The sequence below is a fragment of the Phoenix dactylifera genome, chromosome 8 (genome assembly GCF_051530095.1).
Source record: "Phoenix dactylifera cultivar Ajwa chromosome 8, Ajwa_hap1_PhDact_Kaust_v1.1, whole genome shotgun sequence".
Taxonomy (NCBI): domain Eukaryota; kingdom Viridiplantae; phylum Streptophyta; class Magnoliopsida; order Arecales; family Arecaceae; genus Phoenix; species Phoenix dactylifera.
Window position 1 is genome coordinate 2,920,099 of NC_143197.1, and position 22,971 is coordinate 2,943,069.

The window sequence follows — 22,971 nt, forward strand, 5'->3', positions numbered from 1 at the left end:
TAAAAAAATAGAATAGTAAAGTAAATGTTTTATAAAAATATACATGCAAATATTATTTTTGAGAGAATATTTATATAAAATTTAATATTTAGAAAAATATTTATATAAAAAAAAAAATTGTAGAAAGAAGAACAAGCGCTCTGGTTACGTTGGGACCAGGACCTACAATAAGAACACACTGGCGCCAGGAAATAACTTCAGCCTACCTTGTCACTCTTTAAATAGGCCACGGTACACCAATAAATTCCATAAAAAAAGTACGAAAACTCATTAACAGCCGAATGACAAACTCAAACCAATCTACAAATCAGGATCAGCTAGCTGACATAAACATCAAAGAATCATGCGGATCCAAACAGGAAACAACAGAGATAATCCATTAATCCTGACGACCAGGAAAACTTAATTCAGAAGTCCTAATAACCAGGGAGTATCAAACGTTAACACTTTCGAACAAGACTGATATCCGCTTCCAACTCAGGTAAAAGAGAGAATACCTAACAGCAGCAAGCATTACAGTAGTCTAAGACGCAGAATTCTGAAGGAGAGTGGAAAGTAACGACCTAGAAGAGAGGGTGTATACTGCGCCTCTGGCCAGGTTACCCTCGCCGGGGAGATGATGCTGTCGGTCCGGAAGCGCGGAACCATCGAGGAGGCCACAGCATCATCTCTCCTGCGAAGGAAACTTGTCTCGACGGGTGTTTGCTTTAATCTTCCTCCCGGACGAGTTTCTGGGACGGAGGATTCGGATTTTGGCGAGCGGAGGGGAATGACGTGCTCGGTTCTCTGTTTAGGAGGATGATATGTGGACATTAGACGCTGGGAGCTATCAATAATGCTTTATTAAGTCCCTGCGAGAGCAGGTTCATATCATGTGACATCTTTTCTACTCTGTTACGTCAAACGTACTTGCATCAGCTACATCGTTTCATTTGTTTGGGTGCGAAAAATCCTATCCATATGCATGTGCGTAATCTTGCATGCTAATACGACCGGGCCGTGATTGGGCCACGAATGGCGAAATTGTGTCTATGGTGGGCCAGCTCAGGATCTTGGCTTCTTGTCTAGATTTCTCGTATGTATGCATATATTTATATAATGTTTTATGTTGATCAATCACTAGTTGGTAGATGTGGGATGTTGTTTATATGCAACGGGGTTAAGGGTTCGAGTGTCTTGAGAGCCGGGTGGAAGAAAAAATTATCAAACTGATGGTAGTGGACCTATTGATGGGTTCTGTAGTGAAAAGTGTCATTTTGACAATAGTAAATATTTAGGATGGCGATAAAGAAGATGTGGGCTTTGTGATCAGAAATTATTATACTAAACTCGTCGCAGCCAGAGAGCGACGTATTTTTGATGAGCCGACTTTTGGAACAGAGTTGAGAACATCTCATATTTATTGGAAAGTAAATAGTGCGGGTCACCTTCCATCCTACACATCATTTGAAAAAGATTTTCTAAAACAATTTCGAGTCTGTTTTTTTTCGTCATACATTTTTTTTTCTGATTTTATTGGTTGGGACTGATGTGAGCTGTCGCTGTATAAAATTGAAAAAAAAAAAGTGCCATTTTTCGCAGCCAGACCGCGCCCAGATTCTCTCGCCAAGCAGCCCAACAGAAGGGCTGCCCGCCACGGCACCTTTAAAATTTCAATTTGGGCGGCGATAACGGCGATGGAGATGGGAACGAGAATGACCCTCCCTCTCTTAGCTACACCCTACGACTGCAACCCACCCACTGTGAAGTGACGACATTGCGGCCACCGCTTCCAATCCGAGCCCCGATTCCGCCCCAGCCGCGCGCGAGAGGAGGCATGGAAGGCGCGAACAGGAGCCCTCCTCGTCCTTCTCAAGGCCCCAAGGCCAAGTTCTCTGTGTACCAGAACCCCAACTTCGCCGCCGCCCTCACCGCCCGCAGCCTCCAGCCCTCCGCTTCCGCCCTCCTTCTCATCTCCTCCTCCTTCCTCGCCTCCGCCCTCTCCCTCCTCTCCATCACCTCCAGGTTTGGTTTTTCCTCCATCCTCCTCTCTCTCTCTCTCTCTCTTTCTTTCATAATAATGTCACCCATTTCTTTCTGCCATCTTCCTCAGGGAAGATAGCCTCGTCAAGAGCTTGACACGGATCCACGTTTCCTTCAGAACAGCTCGTAAGCTCTCTTCATCTTTATGCTATTTCTGTTTATTGCTCTCCAGATGTTTGTAAGAATTTCTACTCTTTCGAATGTGTGCCTCAGAACTCCTTACCAAGGTCTTGGAAGCTGCAGTCGGCCTGGTGTTCGTGGCGACTCTATCGGCCCTTATCAGGGCACTGTCACTCCGCAACACAAAGAACGCCCTGGGTGTCGCCGCTCGTTCTTTATCAGCTGCATCCCCTTCGAAGAAACCGAAGGAGCAGAAGAGCCTCCTGACCGAGCGCCAGCTGGGGCTTTTAGGCTTGAAGCCGAAACCCACTGAAGCGACTGTAGATGCCGAGCCCGTCAAGAAGCCCCCTAAGTCCCGGCCCGTCCCATCCTCCGAACCCCTCGTCCCCATCCGGAAATCGGCGTTCAGCTATGCCCCTTCTCGACCGTCCCGAATTGGGTCTGATGCACAGAGCTCCGGCGGTGGCAAGAAGCTGGCAGTGTCGCCCATATCACCCTCTGCCTCACTTTCGCAGTACACCGCCTCTCCTGGAACTCCATGGTCGCGGCAGAGCTCAGGCAGTGCAAAGGGGATACAGACGGAGGCAATGCTGGAGCAGTTCCTAGCAGATGTAGACGAAAAGATCACAGAGTCGGCGATAAAGGCGGCAGCGACACCATCGCCTACCATTCGGGGTTTCGGTATTGCAAGCCCTGGGTCTGTGGCCACCTCAGCGACTGCTTCAGGTGCCACGAGGAGCACACCCTTGAGGCCTGTCAGGATGTCCCCTGGTTCCCACCAGAAGTACACGACGCCCCCGAAGAAGGGAGAGGGGGAGCTGCACCCTCCCATGTCGATGGAACAGGCAGTCGAGGCATTTGAGAGTTTGGGGGTCTACCCGCAGATTGAGTGGTGGCGGGATCGTCTCAGGCAGTGGTTTTCTTCGAATCTGGTGAACCCATTGCTCGAAAAGATCGAGACAAGCCACATTCAGGTTTTGGTGTTTGTTTTAGTCAAATGGATATGTGCTAATCTGCTTTCTTTTCCAAATCGCCAATGCTGATTTTGTTTCTGTAATATTTGTAGGTAATGCAAGCAGCAGCCAGTGTCGGCATTCCCATTACGGTCAGTCAGGTTGGAAGTGGCACACCACCGACTGCTACACTGCCAATCAATACATCTCCCATTGAGGGTGCAAGAGAGTGGCAGCCAACATTCACGTTGGATGAGGATAGGCTGCTTCATCAATTACGTGCGATCCTTCTGCAAGCAAGAGATCAATCAATATGTCAGTTACCTTTGTGCTTCTCTTACATGTCTTTTGTTGCTTGGTCATTGTTCCTTTCTTTTTTTTCTTTTTTTTTTTTGGATCTCTGGTTAACACTAATGAGCTAGCATGCCTATCATTTGGTTGTGTTTGATATGTTGATTCAGGCATTTGTTTTTGGATCTTTCCTACTTTCAGCGCAGGTACCCTTAGCTGGTGCACAACAGCCACAACCAAATCCTCTACTACCTGTCATACAGGCATGTGTGGATGCCATCACCGAACACCAGAGGCTTAACACACTGATGAAAGGAGAGCTGATTAAAGGCTTGCTGCCTCAGAGCAGCGTACGTGCAGATTACACAGTTCAAAGAGTCCGAGGTAGATTAACTTCATCTTGCCATTATTTAAAGCAAACACGCTTTGGCATATTGCTTTATGCTCATTTACAATTTATATGTATTTCAAGAAATGTTGGTAACTTCATAGCAACATAAATCACAAGAGTATGATCATGGCATGCCTATCGATAAGTTAAGTTATTTACTGAAACCTTGGAATTCAGCAGTAATACTGTGCATATATTTTCTGCCATGTCGCAGAGCTTGCTGAAGGAACATGCTTGAAGAACTACGAGTATACAGGGAATGGGGTTGGTTATGATAAAGCAGACAAAAAGTGGACAAGCGAGCTACCAACTGACTCTCACTTGTTGTTGTACTTATTCTGCGCTTTCTTGGAGCATCCCAAATGGATGTTGCATGTTGATCCTACCTCCTATTCTGGTGCACAGTCTAGCAAGAATCCCTTGTTCCTGGGAGTTCTCCCTCCAAAAGAAAAGTTTCCTGAGAAGTATGTGGCTGTTATCTCAGGCATTCCAGCTGTAATTCACCCAGGAGCTTGTATATTAGCAGTTGGGAAGCAAAGTCCTCCAATATTTGCTTTATATTGGGATAAGAAGCTGCAATTCTCTCTTCAGGTAAGTGCAGTTTTTTTTGGGTTTAATCGCTTAATGTTGTCTGATAAACTTTGAATGACTCTAGCTAATTATATCTCTTTCTAACACTTGCATCAACATCAACTGCATATTCTTTGTTTCAAGTTGTCTGCGGTTTATTCTTTTTCCTGGCAAATTGTTTTAATGATTGCCCTTTTTATCTGTTTGAAGTACTATTTGCAAGCACATTAATTTGTTTATGTGATGCAGTGGCAGAAATCTGAACTTAGCTGGCAGCATGTCCAGTAAGTGATACTGACAGGCTTAGAAGATCTGTCAATATTAGCTGACACATTGCTTAACACCTTACTTGTTTTGTTCCAGGCTAACTTGTTAATTAGGCAAAAGTTTCTCCTTGTGCTAGTAAATTTGTTTAAAGAATGCTGCACTAGGCACTATGATTTTTGCAGGAGATTGCTTGTTGCTATCTCTATCAGCTTATCTGTGGGATTGGGTGATTTTCATTCATGCACAGATTCTCTCAGTTATCAATCAAAAAATAAAAAGGGAAACCTCTAGGGACCATCATCTTGTGCTCCCACCTAGTCAGTGGCTCTGTTTCTAGGGACAATATCTGATCTTTCAAGGATATCTATTTGAAAATTCTAATGAACCTGTTTGTGCTTCAGTTGTTTTAATTAGTTTTCTCATTAAAGAATGACTTTCAGAGCTGCAGTTTCATTAAGCAGCTTGCACGTACGACTGATTTGTAGATAATAACCTTTCAAATACGAGCAGTAGATGAAAACCAGTAGATTGGTGACTTCAGTATCATAAATACTCATAGCAGCTCTACTTACTTTTTCTTTTTCCATGTTTCCAGGGAAGGACAGCATTATGGGATGCTATTTTGCTCCTTTGTCACAAAATTAAGCAAGGCTATGGAGGTATTGTGAGAGGAGTTCATCTTGGTTCTTCAGCTTTTAATATCCTTCCAATTCTTGATTCTGCTGAAGAAAGCTGAAAGCATTTTTGAGGCACTAGCTGTTCGTAAAACCTTTTTGTTTTTCCAGCAAGTTGTTATTTCAGTGTCAGTAGGTGTAAATGGATTTGAACCATAGTTTCAAAGGTCTAATTTGCTAGCCATCACCGTGCCGATATTACTCCGTGGGCCCTAGTCTCCTGAATGTAGAAGTACTTGCCTAGTTTACTAGCTATATTTCATATTTTACCAACATGCTTTTCATGGTAGATTTTGTGGTGGATTTGTCATCCATCAATACCATACAGCTACTGGGTTGCTAATGGACCTTTGTTTCGGTGTTCTTAATTTTGTGATGTGCCATATTAAAATACCAAGCAACATGATATGAGGGTATATTTATAATTTTATGCAGCACTATAACCACTACTTTGGCACAGGCAGTTCATGGAGGCACAGGAGAAAGTAAATGGAGTTGGAGGACAGTATCCCATGAAAGTTGCAAATGGGACTGCCCCTTGCATCGCAAATCAAAGAGAGATTTATGGTTTGGCTCTTGGGTAAATTAAGAAGTGAATTTGGGCCTGCCCCAGTAGTCACACCACTTGGAAAATAGATGCTTTTTAGATTCGCTTATTGGATTGTCTATTCCCAAAATTTTGATCTTGACTAATTATTGCGCAGGTGGTGCTCTCAGAAAATTAAAGAAAAAAAGAAATTCTAAAAAAGCAAAATCTTATTAGTAAATTAGTAAAATATTGAGCAAGTGCTTAAAGGCTTCTTAGACAGCAATTTTTTCAAGGGCAGTATGTTCCTTCTTAAAGCTAGCATTGGTTTTCAATTAATTTATTCGTTGAAATAGTAAAATCACACTGATTATCAATTGTTAATCAAATTTGTGCGTGCGTGCGTGGGTGGGTGTGTGTGTGAGAGAGAGAGTCATTTAATCATTCTATGTTCTTTGTTCAAGTTTACAAAGTCAGCTGGTATAATCAAGTGTTTATTGCACCGCTAATAATCTGCCACAAATGCCTATGGGCTTTGATTTCAAAGGCATTGTGTGGAACTCTGGGCTCGGTGTCTGCCACTAATATCAGCGCAACCTGCGGCAGTGCGAGGCTGCGAGCGACTTTTTTATGCACCAATGCATCAGCTTATTGAAAGCATTCTGGAAAGATTAGAAAATGTCTGAATATTCTCATCCACCAAACAAGCCCCATATTTGCTTCTTAAATTTCAATTTGAATTTCTGTATCAGTTTAGATTGGATTGGATTATGCTATCATATTTGTTCCACGCGTGATGGCGATCTCTTTGTTGCGTATTGTGCCTGCCCAAATCATTGGCTTTGAAATGGTGGTGCCATTGTGGTGGTTGTCGGTATGTATTCTCTCTACTCAGTGCCGTCCACTAATTTCATCGAGTTGGTAAAACCTTTAGACTATGGGAGGTTCATTACTGTAGATTAAAGCATGGCGGTATGTGTGCATTTTCATTCTCAAATTAATTATTTTTTTCTAATGTTGTAACAACTCAGGACCTTATCCAAAATGACTAGCTAGAAGATCTTATTTGGATTCTTTGATTTTGTATAAGTACCCAATATCTACCCAGCGAATAATCGATGTGGGACTAAATACACACCCGCACGGACTTTCCTTCACGAATGCTTGTTGCCCTGCAATTAAGTGGAGCACAGGGGTGAGGTGGAACCTAGCATATCTCTGTGTGGATTGGCCTAATTTAGCTGGACATGGGACAAAAGGAAAGGTAAATGTCGATAGTGGAGAGGAGTTGCTTTCAAATCCCACTCCTATCCGGAAGATTGGGTATGCTGAAACTTGAAGCAGAAGCGTGTCTGATTGAATTCCTATTAATTAAGTCTACATATTACTTCGTCCTCCCTATAAGAGGGTAGAAACTGGCTGAGGCTCACGCAATCCCCTCAAGAACCCAGCATGGCCTTCAGACGCGGGCTTGCTACTCTCCTCCTGGTTTCCTTCCTGCTCGGCCTCATCTCCAGCTTTGGTAATGCTTCTTTTTATATCAACTGCTAAAAATCACCGGCTCGCGTGTTTATGTTCATGAAGAGTGCTCGAATCTGCTATGGGATCCTTTACAGCCTTGACCATAGGAATTTCATTCATAATTCATATTGAACGGAATACGTGGCAGGTGCTGACGATGTCATACACACGAATCTCAAGGGGCACTCCTACCTCGTGGCCCGTTCAGCACCTGCCACAAACCCTGATTGCAGGAAATGCTACAACCAGGTCTGAAAAGATACAAATACAGCATGCACCGTATGGCTATGCATCAGCCAATCACAGCCACTTGTTTCTATAAACTCTAATCATCAAGCGCTCATCTCAGTGCATTCTTAGAAAAACGATTTACAATGATTGGCTGCATGTATGGCCACGTGGTGCATGCAGTATAGGATATAATTTCTCTCTGCCATTGGTTTAGAATTCGATGCATGGATGCCGAAGTCCAAATGGAATCACAGGATGCAGCTCGTTCGTAGCAGGATCCATCTGATGAAGGGGTGTGACTGCAGTCTTGGGTCACTTTGTATGCTCACATCTTCACCGTGGCATCTAATGGTGGAGCATGAGGTTCTAATCCCTTGGATTAAGCAAGGATCCAAATTAATACTAATAAATCAGGTAATGGTATTGCAGGGGAGGGTGATCTGAGCCTAAACTACTACTCAGAGAGCTGCCCAAGAGCTGAGGACATAGTCAAGGAAGAGGTAGCGAAGCTGTACCACAAACACGGCAACACTGCTATCTCTTGGGTCAGAAATCTCTTCCATGACTGCATGGTCAAGGTTAGATTCCTTTTCTCTTAGTATTCATTGAAACGTCAGCCATTCTCTTATTTCGAAGCTTCTTCAAAACTTGTATTGTGTTTAATGATGCAGTCCTGTGATGCCTCGCTTCTATTGGAGACGACCAACTCAATAATATCAGAGCAGACCTCCCAGCGGAGCTTCGGCATGAGAAACTTCAAGTACATCACAACGATTAAGGACGCACTCGAGAGGGAGTGCCCTGATACAGTATCTTGTGCTGATGTCGTTGCTCTCTCTGCAAGAGAAGGTGTTCTTTGGGTATGTTTAAACTCTAGATTGGTGACCTCAGCCTTATATGAACCATGGTTTCGCTATTGAGTGTTTTCCTTCTGTTACATCTTCCTTCAGATACAGCTTAAGATGCGTTTGGTTCGTAGGAAGAGGAGAACAAAAAATATGATCAATAAAAAAAATAGAAAAATATTTCATGTTTGCTTGAAATTTTTTAAAAAAAGAGAGAAAAGTAATTTGCCCATAAAAATAACATTTTCACATTATATGAAAAAAAACAATCCATATGAGACAGGAAAAAGTATGTTCCCACAGCTGAAAATTGAAATATTTTTTTTCTAAAAGTACCCTTAAGCTTTTAAATAGAATAGAATAAGAACTTTTCTTTATTAAAGATATAACAGGTATATTATATAGTTTTCTAGAAAAGTATATGCTAAATGAAACATAAGTTACTTCTTAATTTGTCACTTTCTTATTGTCAACCAAATATGTAAAAACTAATTTTTTAAGTATCATATATCCATCAGCTTTCCAATAAAAACCTTTCAATAAGAAAAAAAAATTTCTAAGGCGGGAACAACCCACAAGCTATTTGATAATTCACAAATGCTAAGATTTATTCAACAACCAAAACTCATCTCACTGGCATACTTGTCAGGAAGCCATTGATCGGCGGTTATTACTGTTCCAATTTTTCACTTTCTAAACATAATTTTTGCATATTTATTAATTCTTTCCAGGTTTTGATGCATTTTCTCAATTTCTTTCGAGAGTCAACAACTAATCATGTAACCCTGTACACAAAAAAATTCTTAACAGCTTGGAGGACCATACATTCCCATGAAAACTGGAAGAAGAGATAGCAAGGAAAGCCACGTAGAAATGGTGGAAGACTCTATTCCTAATCACAATGACTCCAGCTCGCTGGTTCTCTCACGATTCCAGTCAGTAGGAATTGATACAGAGGGTACAGTGGCTCTTTTAGGTATGACACCATCTCCATTAGAAAACTAGCAATTCTTCCATCCTCAGAACAATAAAAGGCTACCCTCCTCGTTTCAGGAGCACATTCAGTCGGCCGAGTTCATTGTGTGAACCTTGTTGGTAGACTCTATCCCACAATTGATCCCACAATAGCTCCTGAGTATGGTGAATACCTACGAGTCCGGTGTCCAACACCAAATCCGGATCCAAAGAAGGTATCGTACTCAAGGAACGACCGAGAGACGCCGATGGTGATCGACAACATGTACTACAAGAACTTGTTGAAGCACAGGGGGCTGTTGCTGATAGATCAGCAGCTCGCTTCTGATCCTACAACCTCTTCTTTTGTGGAACTGATGGCAGCTAATAACAGCTACTTCCATGAACGGTTTGCAGGTGCACTTCTCTTGCTATCAGAGAACAATCCACTGACCATCGATCAAGGTGAGATAAGAAAGGACTGCCGGTTTGTCAACGCTGATTGATGGGAGGCATTGCAAACTGCCCGCAAACCTGCTACCTCTTACAGTTTTCATGGAAGGTTCGATCACCTTGTATTTTGATAACTAAATAAGATGACTGTGGGCATAAAAAAGACCAGCCAACAAGATAAGCATTACATCCAAACAACTTAAATTCAATGCAAAGAAAATAAAAATGTGAGTGTGTATTGTTGTAGAACTAAATACCCACACAGAAAGGTAGATTTTGATGGAACATAAAAGTATGCGTTCACATGGTGCACTTTGAATAGAGATCTTGCAGTACACAACCAAAGAAGCTGCAGATTGTGTGTTATACCAATCATCTCCACATAGGGGGGTTCCAGTATCATCTTTTTGGCTGGAGAATGCCTATGGGCATCTTCCACCAAAAACAGAAAGAAAAGGATGCTAGCAGAAAAATAAAGATACCAACAGAATATTAAGCAAGTCTGTGGCCACAGGACAGTAAAACGTGCCATTCATTGTCGACTAATATTTACTTCCACCCTTCAAAACCATAAAAATATTCTGTTCAATTTTACAGCAAGATGTAGCAACAAACAATTGAATGTAATGCATAGCAATAAACAATTAAATGTATTGCATATCTTAAAGAGATGGGGCTATAATATAACCTGAATATTTTCATTAAGAATGGGAGATTAATGTGTGTAAAAATATTTTATTCAACTTTACATCAAGATGTAGTAATAGACAATTGCAGAGCAATAAACAATTAAACATATTGCGGATCTTAGAAAGAGATCCCCAGCTAAAAACTGGTACTATACTGTAACCTGAATATTTTCATAATGAAAGAGAAATTACTATAATTGCATGCGCATGTGCCTGAGCCTAAGTAACATTCCATGCAGGTCCAGGGTTCAAAGACTGGTGATGGTGTTCCCAACGTATTAGAAGAGGGGAGGAGGAGGAGGAGGAGGAGGAGGGCGGGTAGGAGAGTAGGATGGTAATGGTGTGGCATTGCAACAAGCATATAATAATGGCATTCAAGCAAGCAAGCACCAGCTGGAATTGTTTAGTAACTCCAATCTACCTTGAATTTCCAACTAAATATAGCTTATACCAAATCAAATGGTAAACTTTCGAGGTTTCCAAGCTTAACAAAGAACTAGACCTCGACATACAACTAAACTGACAATCAGCACTATGATCAAGATTTCTTGCTAGTTTTGTAGGCACTACTTCTACTCTCCTGGAGCGGAGACCCCTTGCTTAAGCCTTTCCCTCTTCAATTTCTTTTTGGAGACAGGTTTCTTCTTCTTTGGTGGAAGGGTCTTTTCTGCATACCTGTAGAGTGCATAGTTTCCGACAAGGAAAAACAGCACAAGACCACCAACCACAAGTAAGACTACCAGCCCTGGGTTCAACCCTTTTGTTGCCTCCTCCCTGACCAAATTTTCCTGTTGAAAAGAATGATGTCCATCTCATCACAGAATTGAAGGACTAGTAGAAGGAACCAAGAAAAATAGAAGTATTCAAACTGCAGCCACAATTATAATTCACTGTTGAATAAATGAAAAATAAACCACTACTCAGTATTTTTTTTTTTTGAGAGAGAGAGCACTCAGATAAATGAGACTTGAATATGAAAGACTGAAGATCAAACAAAGAAAACAATGAGGATAAGGTACCAAAGGTTCAAAATAAATTTCCTTAACTACATACAAGGTTCACCAGAAACTAAAAGACAATTAAAAAAAAAGGTATAGATATCCAATTTAATTAAAAGTCACAGTAAGATCAGGGGAAGATTCAAAAAAAAATCATAAATGATACTGAAATTTCTTCGACATAGCTGTTACTTCCAAAATGCAACAAAGTTCTTCAAAGCATGAAATATTCAAAGAGTTATTGCACATTAACTAATGGCTTCAACACCACTAATATTGTCCATTCAGAAAACAACCTTTAGATGTAAAGCAAAATGATTCAGCAGTGTTCTAGCTTACAACACCATAACGCAGTCTCATTCTCATGAAAAATGGATATGTGCATAACATGGAAAATTGTGGTCAGCAATCAACTAGCCAAACTAAAAGCATCTATACATGCAGAAATGGGCATTGATAAAATATTGCAATCGAGTTTTTCATTATGGCTGTATTTCAAGTCAGATCTATTAGCCAAGAGGAATTTTGATTGAGATTGGCTTCCGCTTCCACTCCGGCCTCCGCCTCTGCCCCTGTCCTATCCACCACACCTACTCCCTCCCCCCACTGCCATGGTATTATCCTCTGCCCCCTATTCACCCCCCCCCCCCCCAAAAAAAAAAAAAACAAAACCATTGCCCTTGACCAATTTCCACTCCACCAATCTCCCTCCCCCATCTCCTGTCCTCTCCGTCCCATACTTCTGGCCCCACCTCCCTTCGTCCACTGCCTTTGACTTTCCCCTTCCTCCTCCCCTCGCCCCCCCCCCCCCCCCCCCCCTCTCCTCTCCCAACCCAACACCGTCAAACAATTTCCCAAAGGCTGGTGGGCCATTCTAGTTGACGGACATGATTATTCAAGATTTCGCTGTGAACATGGTTCAGGTGTGTAGGAAGAGGTCACAAGAGCAATAATCGTAGAAATGCTACCGTATGCTACTATAAATACAGAGTGGGTCATTGTGCAGTTAGGTGCCCTGCCCTCCATTGCCCCCTCAAAAAGGCTTCCTCAACTCCAAGTTTAGCTCCTTCCACTTGATCTTTCACCCCCTACTCTCACCTCTAGGACCATTATCTCCAACAGAATGGAAGACTATCCTTTCCACACCCCAACTGAGTTCAATGCTCAGCTGCTTTCCTTCCTGTAACCCAGGACATGGTGAACAAGGTGGACCAACTCAACAAGACAGCTGCTGCAAACCTCGATTGGGTCGCCACAGGAAGACGTCTCTGAGCAACAGATTGCTGTGGCCATGTCATGTGGACAGACAGAAATGATGTGGACTAGGAAATGAAGAAGCTTGGCAATAGCATCTAAGCCATCAAGTTCCAGGAAATACCTTTTCTCATTAAGAAATCAAGGTACAATATTTATTGAGTTCTTTAGGCTTACCTTCAATCGAAGTATAATCTCCCCAGAACATGCTGGATTAGAACCTCATGGAGAAGATTGTCAGCACTTTTGGGTTAGTGCGTGAGATATATGAAGCATGTGTCTCCAAGGTCCATCTCGATTCCTCTTATTTTACTTGTTATGCGATTAATCTAGAAGATATTCCAGAAGCCATGGATGTTACTTTGGGTGATTATTCTTATAGAGTTAGAGTGCATGTCATTTGCTTCAACTCGGAAGCCCTGGATGCTCCTCCTCTGAGGTCATCTAATGAATGCTCAGACTAGAAATGGAATGGCCCTAGTGAGCTTGATACTCTTATCTTCTCAGGACCCAGACATACCTAGCCAAGGCAGTTCCTCCTCAGGCTCTAGAAGAAATAGCCTCTCTAACCCTCACAAGTCTACCCATAGCCCCTCTAACACTTCCTCTAACTCCAGCAGCACTACCCAGTCGGGCTTTAATGAGTCCTTGGTATTTTCCATTCCGGTTAAAAAACCTATTAAGCATATTCTTAAAAAGCTTTCTTACCATCAAAACGTTACCTTTGAACTAGTTTCCTTCTCCAATCCCTCTGCTGACCTCTCTGTTGAGCCCTCAAGGATGGCTTTAATTCAAATCCCAAACTCTAGCATGTTTTAAGTAAAGGAAACCCTAGCCTTGTTTTAAAGCTCTACCCCCCCCCCCCCCCCCCCCCCCCCGGCTTTCTCTATTGATAACCCTAACCTAGTTGCAATCATGAAGCAGACCTATAACTTTCTTGCCCCTACTGCCCCTAGCCTGCTAGCTGCTATCAACCTTGTCATCCCCAGTAATTCCCGCTCCCCTTCCTTGGAGGAGAATGAGCAACATTTGGTTCAGGCTAACCCACGTAAGGTTTTGCCTGCTTGGAAGATGCTTCTGCAGATGAAATTGAAAATGTTACCTTACTGGTCTCTGAATTAAATGTGGGTGACAAAAAACCAATATGGAATGAAGAAAAAGGGTGAGAACTAAGAAAAGACTGCAGGGTAAAGAACTGAGAAGGCAGCAAGGAAAGCGGCCTCCATCACCAAAAAGGCAAGTGCGAAGGACAAAGGGAAGCAAGTGGCCAACAAGGAAGCTCCTGAAGCTTTAGAATCAATTAATGCTCTGCAGAGTTTTGGCGCTGCTTGTGGATTTCTACTGAAATGGCACATCTGTGGAAGATATGGTGGAGCTCATGAATCCACACTGTGGCCCATCAAAGTCAATACTCTCTCCAATCCCCTGACGAAAGCCATTTGGTGGAAATACCAGAATTACTGCTTGCTGTTTCATCTCTATAAACCATGTCTCTATGGTTATGTTTATCTTTTGGATTTGTATTAAGACTTCCATTTTGAGTACCTCAGTAAAGGTTGGGGTTTTGTATTAAGTATTGCTTGTTAAAAGACAATTTCTTCTGTTCTTTGGGTGTTGATGTTAATGTAAAATTGAAAGTTGTTTCATGGAATATATGAGGGCTAGGGCAATCTGAGAAGAAGTGTGTTGTTAAGGACATCATCCTTTAGAGCAAGCTTCCCTTGATGCTGTTGGCTGGGGGGATCCTACATAGTTGGAATAGCAAAATCTTCAACTGTGTAACCTCTTTCACCAAAATGTTTACCATTACAGTTTTCCACTGTGACCTGAGAAGAAACTGCAACTGGGCCTTTATAGTAGTGTATAGGCCATTCACTCAATCTAAAAGGACCCTTCTGGTCAGAGCTGCTTGAGGTTAAGAGCTTTGTAACCCTCCCATGGCTTCTAGGGTAACTTCAGTGCAACCCATGTATTAGTTGAAACAAAAGGCCTGATAGAGCCAAAGCCTTTGCCACCCTAATGTGTTCCACCCTGACTCTTGATCCTCCCCTAAAAGGCTGATTGTATACCTGGTGCAACAAGAGACTCTACCCTTCATTTAACAAGTTAGATAGGTTTCTCCTCTCATAGATAGGGATTTCTTGTTCCCTTCCACTATTTTAAAAGCCTTAGCCAACCCCTACTCTGATCATGCCCCTATCCTCCTGGAAACTAACAAGCTTATTACTCACCCTCATCTTTTTTGATTTGAGAATTTTAGGCTACAGGTCTTGCTTCCACGACTTTGTAAAAACAGCTTGGTCCATTGCCACTTCATTCCCGAATGCCTGCAATCTTGGTCTTCCAAAGTGTATAATCTGAGAGCAGCCTTCAGATGTGGGCTATGCAAATATGGCAGACATAACAAGAGAGAAAGCTGAATTACACAAGAAGATTCAAGAATTGGACAAACTGGAGGAGATTGCTGATCTGAACTGTCATCAGAGGGAATATAGACTCTCCCTACATACCAAACTTAAGGGCATCTTACACCAGGAAGAGATTCTACGATGCTAAAGATCAAGGGTATACCGGTTGAAGGAAGGAGATAGAAACATTGGCCTTTTTTTCACCTGGTGGCAATGGCTTGAAGGACATTCAAGTATAACTCTTTAATCTCCTGGGATGAAATAGAAACCTCCAACCTAGTGTCAATGGAAGCCATCTTGACTACTTCAGAGACATTATAGGCACTTCCTCAACCTTAGTTATGGAGTTAAAAGGTTGGAATGCTCTTCTAGAAGATCGCTCCCAACTATCAGCTTTACTAGAAGCCCCTTTCACTATAGAAGAAATCAAGAAGGCTAACTTTAGCATACCTAATGATAAGGCTCCAAGACCATATGGACACCCTGTCTCATTCCTCAAGATCTTTTGGGATACAATAAAGGAGGGCCTCTTCAAAATCTTTCAAGAAGTTCACTAGGGAACAGCAAAGCTAGATAGATCTAGACTTGGGCATCGGGACGTGCCGGGCCGGCCCGGCCCAGGCCCACCGGGCCCGAGGTCTAAACAGGCCGTGCCGGGCACGGCCCGTTCAGCACAGAACGGAAGCCCGGCCCGGCCCCAGGCCCGTCTATTGGCGGGCCGGGCCGGGCACGGCACGAGACGGGCCGTGCCAGGCACGGCCCGTCTGGAGAGGGGGGAGAAAAATAGCCGTTTCCAACGGCTATTTTGGGAAATTTCCAAATTTGCCCCTCCCAACAGTCCAAAAACGGCTAAATTGAGGGGTATTTTGGGAAAAAAATTTGGGCTTCTATAAATAGCCCTTTCCTCCCTCATTCTCACCACACCAAACCAACTATTCTCTCCTTCTCTACTACTATTATTTCTCTCTTCTAAAGTGCTCTTCTAGCAATTTAATTTTTAGTTTGGATTTAGCAAGTGTTCAAGTGCTACACAAGAGGAGGTTCCTGTTGAGAAGAGAAGGTCACTCCTGTTGAGAGCACAAGAGGAAGCTCAGAATCTCGGCTCTGCCTCTGCCCTCCGACCCTCTACTCAATTCCTCCTTGTAGTTAGTTTTTATTTTTTGAATTCATCAATTTAGATATGTCATCTTTTGAGGAAAGTCAGTTTGGCATTCCTCCTGTTTCTGAGGGAGAAGAAACTAATCCCCAACCCCATGTTCCTAGTTCCTCTAGAACTAGTGAACCGAGTGAAGATCAAACCTCTTCTCGTAAGAGGACTAGTGCTGTATGGAATGAATTTGATAGAGTTATGGTTGATGGAGTCTGGAAAGCTAAATGTAAAAAATGTGCCAAACTTTATAGTTGTAGTAGTAGTGGGGGAACAGGGCATTTAAAAAGACATCAAGAGAGTCATAGGATGCATGATTCTCATGCTCAAACTCAAAGTACCCTTAATATACAAGGGGGATTACTTGTAGGTAATTTTGCATATAATCATGAAAATCAAAGAAAAGCACTTGTAAAATGGATAGTTAAGGATGAATTACCTTTTAGTTTATGTGAATCTTTTAATTTTGAAGAATATGTTCAATTAAACCTACAACCTGCTTACAAAAGAACTAGTAGGCGTACATTTAGAAGAGTAGCTATGACTAACTTTTTAGCAATGAGACAAAGTTTAATTGAAACACTTTCTACTTTAAATGTAAAAATTTCATTAACTTCTGATATTTGGTCAGCATCTGTAGGTAGTAATTGTTTTATTGCCATTACTGCTCATTATATTGATAATGATTGGCAATTAAATAAACGTATTCTTGCTTTTCGTGCTTTTGATTTTCCACATTCTGGGCAACAAATTTCAAATGTCATTTATCAAACTGCATGTTCATATAATATTAATGATAAAATTATGTCTATTACTTTTGATAATGCATCTAATAATAATTCTGCTGTTGCATTATTAAAAGACTCATTGCATCCCATGTTAGATGAAAATTTATTGCATATTAGATGTGCATGTCATATCTTAAATCTTTCTGTTCAAGCTGGCATGGGCATGATTCAAGATGTGATTTCAAAAATTAGAAATGCAGTTTCTTTTATTCATGCTTCAAGATCAAGACTTCAAGAATTTAAGGAACTATGTATAAATCATGGTAAACGTTTTAAAAAATTTAAACTTGATGTAATTACTCGTTGGAACTCAACATATAGCATGATACATGATGCATACCCATATAAAAACTTATTAAGTGCATATATTAATGATCGTGGATTAGGCTTTACATTGACTGAAACTGATTGGAATAAAGGAAAAATTTTGGAAGATTTTTTGCTTAGTTTTTATAATGCTACCAATGTTCTTTCTGGTATTTATTATCCAACTTCATGTTCATTTTTACAACAAGCATATATAATTAGTCAAAAATTTGCAGAACATAGATATGATGATGTTTTAATGCCTATTATTGACCTAATGGAATCTAAATGGAATGAGTATTGGGACAAGATATGTCCTATGCATAACTTAGCTGCTGTATTTGATCCTAGAGTTAAATTAAATGGCGTGCTAATTTTACTTGATGCATACTGTGAAAATATGAATCAAGATCCTGAACCTGCTAAAAATGAGGTAAAACAACTTCTTTATGATATTTATGCTATATATGATGAAAAAATTCGTGGATCTAGATTTTCCGTACAAACCTCTATTTCTTCTTCTAGTAGTTCTCATTCGTCATCTATTTTTTCATTCATTGCACAGAGAAAACACACACATGCTTCAAGTTTATCTTCATCTTCTTCATCTTTAAGTAGTGAACTAGAATTTTATTTACGAAATGATCTTCAGTCTGCATATGATGAAAATCAAATAGAGAATCTAGATGTATTAACTTGGTGGAAGAGTGTTAAAAATCAATATCCTGTTATGTCTGCAATTGCACGCGATATTTTAGCTGTGCCGATGTCCACGGTAGCATCGGAATCCGCTTTTAGTGCAGGTCGGCGTGTTCTTGACGAAAAGAGAAGTAGGATGACGGGCGAAACGGTGGAGATGCTTCTCTGCTTCAAAGATTGGTTGGATGCTGAGGCAAGACTTCAAGATAAAGGTGGACATAATACAACATCCTCTGATGATGATGATACAAACACTACTGAAGAGTGAATACTGATTCACTGAATCACTGATGATTTGTAAGATTTCTTAATTTTTTATAATTGTACATTTTTATTGTATTCTGGAGGTCAGACCAAGGTCCAAACCTCGGCCCTTTCTTATTGTATTCTGGAGGTCAGACCAAGGTCCAAACCTCCCTTCATGTACCATTTTGATTTAAATTAATAAACTGGTAGGGGTCTATGCCAAACCCCCCACCATTAAGGTGGCTTTATATTAATAAATCCTTAGTTTTCAATATTTATTAATTTATTAAAAAAATTTATGAAGCATTAATTTTTATGGAGACGGGCCGTGCCGTGCTTGGCCCGCGGGCCAAGAGAGGGCCATGCCGGCCCAGGCCCGAAGCGGGCCGTGCCGGGCTCGGCCCGCGAGCCAGAAACCCGTGACCCAGCACGGCCCCCTTAAATGGGCCGTGCCAGGCACGGCCCGGTACTGTAGCTAGCGGGCCGTGCCAGGCACGGCCCGCTTCGTGCCGGGCCGTGCCGGACCGTGGGCGGCCCGGCCCAGTGCCCAACTCTAGATAGATCGAATTACTCTGGTTCCAAAGGAGGTAGCCAAGCACCTATCAGAGTTCAGGCCGATCAGTTTACCAAATAGCTCAGACTGCAATCCCTCTTGCCAACACTCATAGATTAGACTCAAACAGCCTTCATCAAGAAACAATGCATACCGAACTATTATCTAAGTGCCTATGGAGTTGTAGCCTAATGTCATAACAACAAGGGTGTCCTTTGTAAGCTTGACTTTGAAAAGGCTTTCGACAAGGTCCAATGGGAATTCATCCTTATAAAAGAGAGGATTTGGACTGAAGTGGATCCGGTCGATCTCTACCATCCTCCACTCTGATAAAACTGCAATCCCTGCTAATGGTGAACCAGAAAACTGGATTCAATATAGAAATGGTCTTTGACAAGGCGATCCACTATCTCTCTATCTATTCATTCTAGGTTCAGATATCCCTACAAGGATTTTGTACAAAGAAAATACATCTAGTTATGTTAAAGGCCTTGGCTTAGATCACAAGAATGAAGGAATCCTCAACCACCAATATGCAGATGACAACATCCTTTTTTGTGAAGCAGATACCTCCCAGATCATCGACCTGAAGTTAATACTAATGAGCTTCCAATTTGCACCAGGATTGAAAATCAATTTTGCTAAGAGATCTCTGCTTTATATGGGTCAGCAACGTGAAAGAGAACAACAACTAGCTGCTGCCATGGGATGCCCTGCAACAACCTTCCCGATCATTTATTTAGGTCTTCGTCTAACTCCCAATGCTCTCACGAAAACCAAGTGATATCCACTGCGAAACAAGTCCAAGCAAAAGTTAGCAAATAGGAAGGGACAACTGCTATCAATGGTGGAACTCACATTGGTAAATTGGGTCCTCATAGCCCTGCCTGTCTTTTATATATCCTTGGATTTTGATTAAAATACATAAGTTGACAAAGAAGCCTTTTATGGTATGGCAAGCCTATTTCTTCTTTAACCCCTACTCTGGTTAATTGGAAGGTAGTGTGCAAGAAAGGGGACTAGGCATCCTCAATCTAGTCAAGTTCAATAGAACTCTCCTTTCTAAATGGCATGGAGACTTTTATCTGATGGAGAACGGCCATGGATAAATCAAATTAAATCAGCATATTACAAAAGATGCAGCCTATTACAACTATGCATGACATGTTGGAATCTAGTTGAGGCTCTACCCAATTAAGAAGGCCAAGAAGAATGACTCCAATAGCAGTGTGGCTGAAGCTGAGGAAACACAGAAAATTGGATGTCTATGGCTTAGTTTAGGACTCTTTCACTTTAGCCCAGACCTGCACTCTATGGCTCAAGAGGAACAGTTGTATCTTCCTTGGCTAAGAATCCACACATCAACAGACCTTTGAAAAAGCTTTAGAGACATTTGCAAGCTGGGAACAGATTAAGCCCAATTGGGTGTCAAGCTGATTCTCACTTCTATTGGATATCCTTATGAGTACTCTGAGAAGTTAGCCTATGTATTGTATTCCTCACTTTGTGGAGGACTTCATGTACTTTCCTTCGTTCTCCTAATGAACATAGGTCGAGCTTTGGCTCTCCCTCATTTCTCAAAAGAAAAAAAAAAAGATTATGATTCATTATTTTGATAACATAGAGAAAGATTTTACATCATTAGATTCAGCAAGGACATAGTACATCAACAACCTTTTCCTAACTAGCTGTTGCTGCGAGTCCTGCTGGTTCCTTGAGAAATTATATAAAGAAAGAAGATGAGCAGGGAAGGTTCCAATCAATGATTATGCATGCAATCACATCACAAGAGAAATATTCGAGATGTCTAGATGTTTTGAAGATTCTTGAATGCCTAAAATGACTGTTCAAAGAAAAAAAAAGCCTGCACCAATTCACAACCTGGGCAACGCTCAAGAAACTTAACTCTATGATGTGCACATGATGACGAGGGTAAAAAGATAAACCTCCAATGAAATGCACCTTGCAAACTATTCCAATAGTTCTAAAATTAATAAATTCATAATACTTCCTTAAATTGCAAGCACATGATTAATAAGTAGACAGAGCATACCGTCCCACAAAATCCACCTTTAGCCGCAGAGGACAGCTAAAAAAAAGAACTTGAAATAGCTAAAGACAACACCTTCGAGGAAAATAATGCATGGGTAAGATCAATCTAGCCAAGAGGGTCAGAAGAATAACGATGATTAACTGTAAAGATTAACAATAACTAGGTGAAACAGAGGATTAGACTATAACCAATGGGAATGAGAGCCAATTGAGAATATATTGGTGCAAAAGAGAAATTAAAACGGGTCCCACGTCTAAATTTTACTGTTAAGATGATGAAAATGCAGGAGTAATTTGTGCGAAAACCATATGACGAAGTCAAGAAAGCTTCGATCATCTAATGGTAGATTATTTTTTTTTGAAAAGAAAAAGTTTATCTCGGTAATTTTAAATTAGATCAGCTCTAGAACGGCAACAGCTCATTCTGGAAGGAACAATATGAAAGAACATGGATTCTTTATAACGAATTACAACTGGATCGGAAAAGATGGCTCAAGATCGAGCACGGATCGATCCACGCGAAGAGTTTAGATAAGGAAAAGAATGAAAGAAAGCAGATCAGCACTCGTACCGCTCTACCAGAGAACTGCTCGCCCATGGCGCGAGATCCCACCACGCCGCCCTCGATCCCTTCGCTGCCACCCGATTTGGAAACAAAATTCTTCAGAAATCAGTAAATACTCCGTGAAAAGATTAGGTCAAAAAAAGCGCAAAAGAACCAGCTCGAAATAAAGAAAAAAGAATCGGCGATCCGGACGTCCTCCGATCCTCGAATGAAGATGGATTAAAAACCTAAAGAGATGATGGACGGGAAAATAAGGAGAGGAAGTAACCTTTAGCACCAGATCTCTCCCCAGTGCACGCGTGCTTTCTTCGATGTTTTCAAAATTTCCAGGTCTCCACTTATTGAGCTAATACGGTGGGCGGGACACCGTGTCCAACTCGCACACGGTCCGACGGTTCGGGTCGGGTCGGGTCCAATGTATCCATGCTGTCCAATGCTTGGTGCCTGAATTTGAATCCGTGGGTAGCAAATGTATATTGACTCGCCCAAAATTTTGAGTTGATGGTTTCAAATGGACATGTAAATCTGACTCGCTTTTAGTTCCTGCACAAAACTTGCCTATGGTAATATTATCCAAATATATATAACTGGTAGCCTTAGGGGCAGAGCTCAGAGCAGCATAAAAGAACTCCATCTTCACAAGACAAGTGTTGAGAGCTTAAAGCATCCTCGAGGACTCAGCTACGGTAGTTGAGTGGACACGGCCGAGGAACGGAGGAGAGATGGACACCCCTTGCTGTGTGATATCTGTCGGCTAACGCGCGAATGCAGCGCCTTTCAGGCCGTGTTTGTATACCGAGAAATGAATAGGGATGCTGACTATGTCGTCGCTTTTGCTACTCAACACTTCAAAGATGTCCTCTGAACATGTTATGTAACTGTTTCTCCACTCCTGTGTCATATTTTCTTCCTTGGCTTTGTTGGTTGCCTCATGCTAGGTTAGCCTGAATAGTTGTTGTACCATAAAAAAAACACCACCCAGTTTTTTTTTTTTTTTTTGCTAAAGAAAAGGGGAAGAGGGGAGGAAGGGACAAACCCACCCCCGCGTAGCAGCCCCCACTGGGCCCCCACCCTGCCCGGAGAATGTTCGATGCAGACAGAAAAGATCGTATATTGGGCATTCCGGCCGGTTTTACTCATTCCCTCCCCTATGGGCCCAACTCGGATACCCCTTTGGGCTCCAGCACGAACCCTCCGTGTGAGTACATCACACCTGGCACCACCGAGGCTACCAGTGGACTAGTAGCCTTTCCAAACCCCGTGTCCGATCAGGGAACATCCGGTCTCCATAATTTAATCGACGCCCATGCATTTCGAACTTGAAACCACTTGATTATAAGTAAAGCTCCGTTTCACTGAGCTACCATCCGGTTTAGATGGGAACAAGCTATCACCATGATACAATTTTTTGTTAGTTGCATATGTGTCTCTGACACTTATGCCTTAAA

The 22,971-nt window shown here is 41.8% G+C and overlaps 3 protein-coding genes across 3 annotated transcripts; 2 read left to right on the plus strand and 1 right to left on the minus strand.

Moving 5' to 3' along the window:
- The first annotated feature begins 1,139 nt into the window (after window positions 1-1,139).
- Window positions 1,140-5,689, plus strand: LOC103709790 (cytochrome B561, amino-terminal protein). The gene is made up of 7 exons (XM_008795291.6): window positions 1,140-2,004; window positions 2,093-2,148; window positions 2,236-3,116; window positions 3,209-3,410; window positions 3,588-3,770; window positions 3,992-4,368; window positions 5,210-5,689. The coding sequence occupies exons 1-7, from the start codon at window positions 1,817-1,819 to the stop codon at window positions 5,348-5,350; spliced, it is 2,028 nt and encodes a 675-aa protein (XP_008793513.4). The 5' UTR covers window positions 1,140-1,816; the 3' UTR covers window positions 5,351-5,689.
- Window positions 5,690-7,194: 1,505 nt separating this feature from the next.
- LOC103709772 (Peroxidase superfamily protein) lies at window positions 7,195-11,629 on the plus strand. The gene is made up of 5 exons (XM_008795275.6): window positions 7,195-7,336; window positions 7,996-8,144; window positions 8,238-8,426; window positions 9,222-9,387; window positions 9,465-11,629. Exons 1-5 carry the CDS (start codon window positions 7,267-7,269, stop codon window positions 9,869-9,871), a joined length of 981 nt encoding a protein of 326 aa, XP_008793497.3. The 5' UTR covers window positions 7,195-7,266; the 3' UTR covers window positions 9,872-11,629.
- On the minus strand, window positions 10,907-21,908 carry LOC103709782 (DNA-binding protein S1FA-like). The gene is made up of 3 exons (XM_088702385.2): window positions 21,792-21,908; window positions 21,530-21,593; window positions 10,907-11,295 (listed from the first exon to the last, which is right to left on the minus strand). Exons 2-3 carry the CDS (start codon window positions 21,554-21,556, stop codon window positions 11,080-11,082), a joined length of 243 nt encoding a protein of 80 aa, XP_088558511.1. The 5' UTR covers window positions 21,557-21,593; window positions 21,792-21,908; the 3' UTR covers window positions 10,907-11,079.
- Between the last annotated feature and the right edge of the window lie 1,063 nt (window positions 21,909-22,971).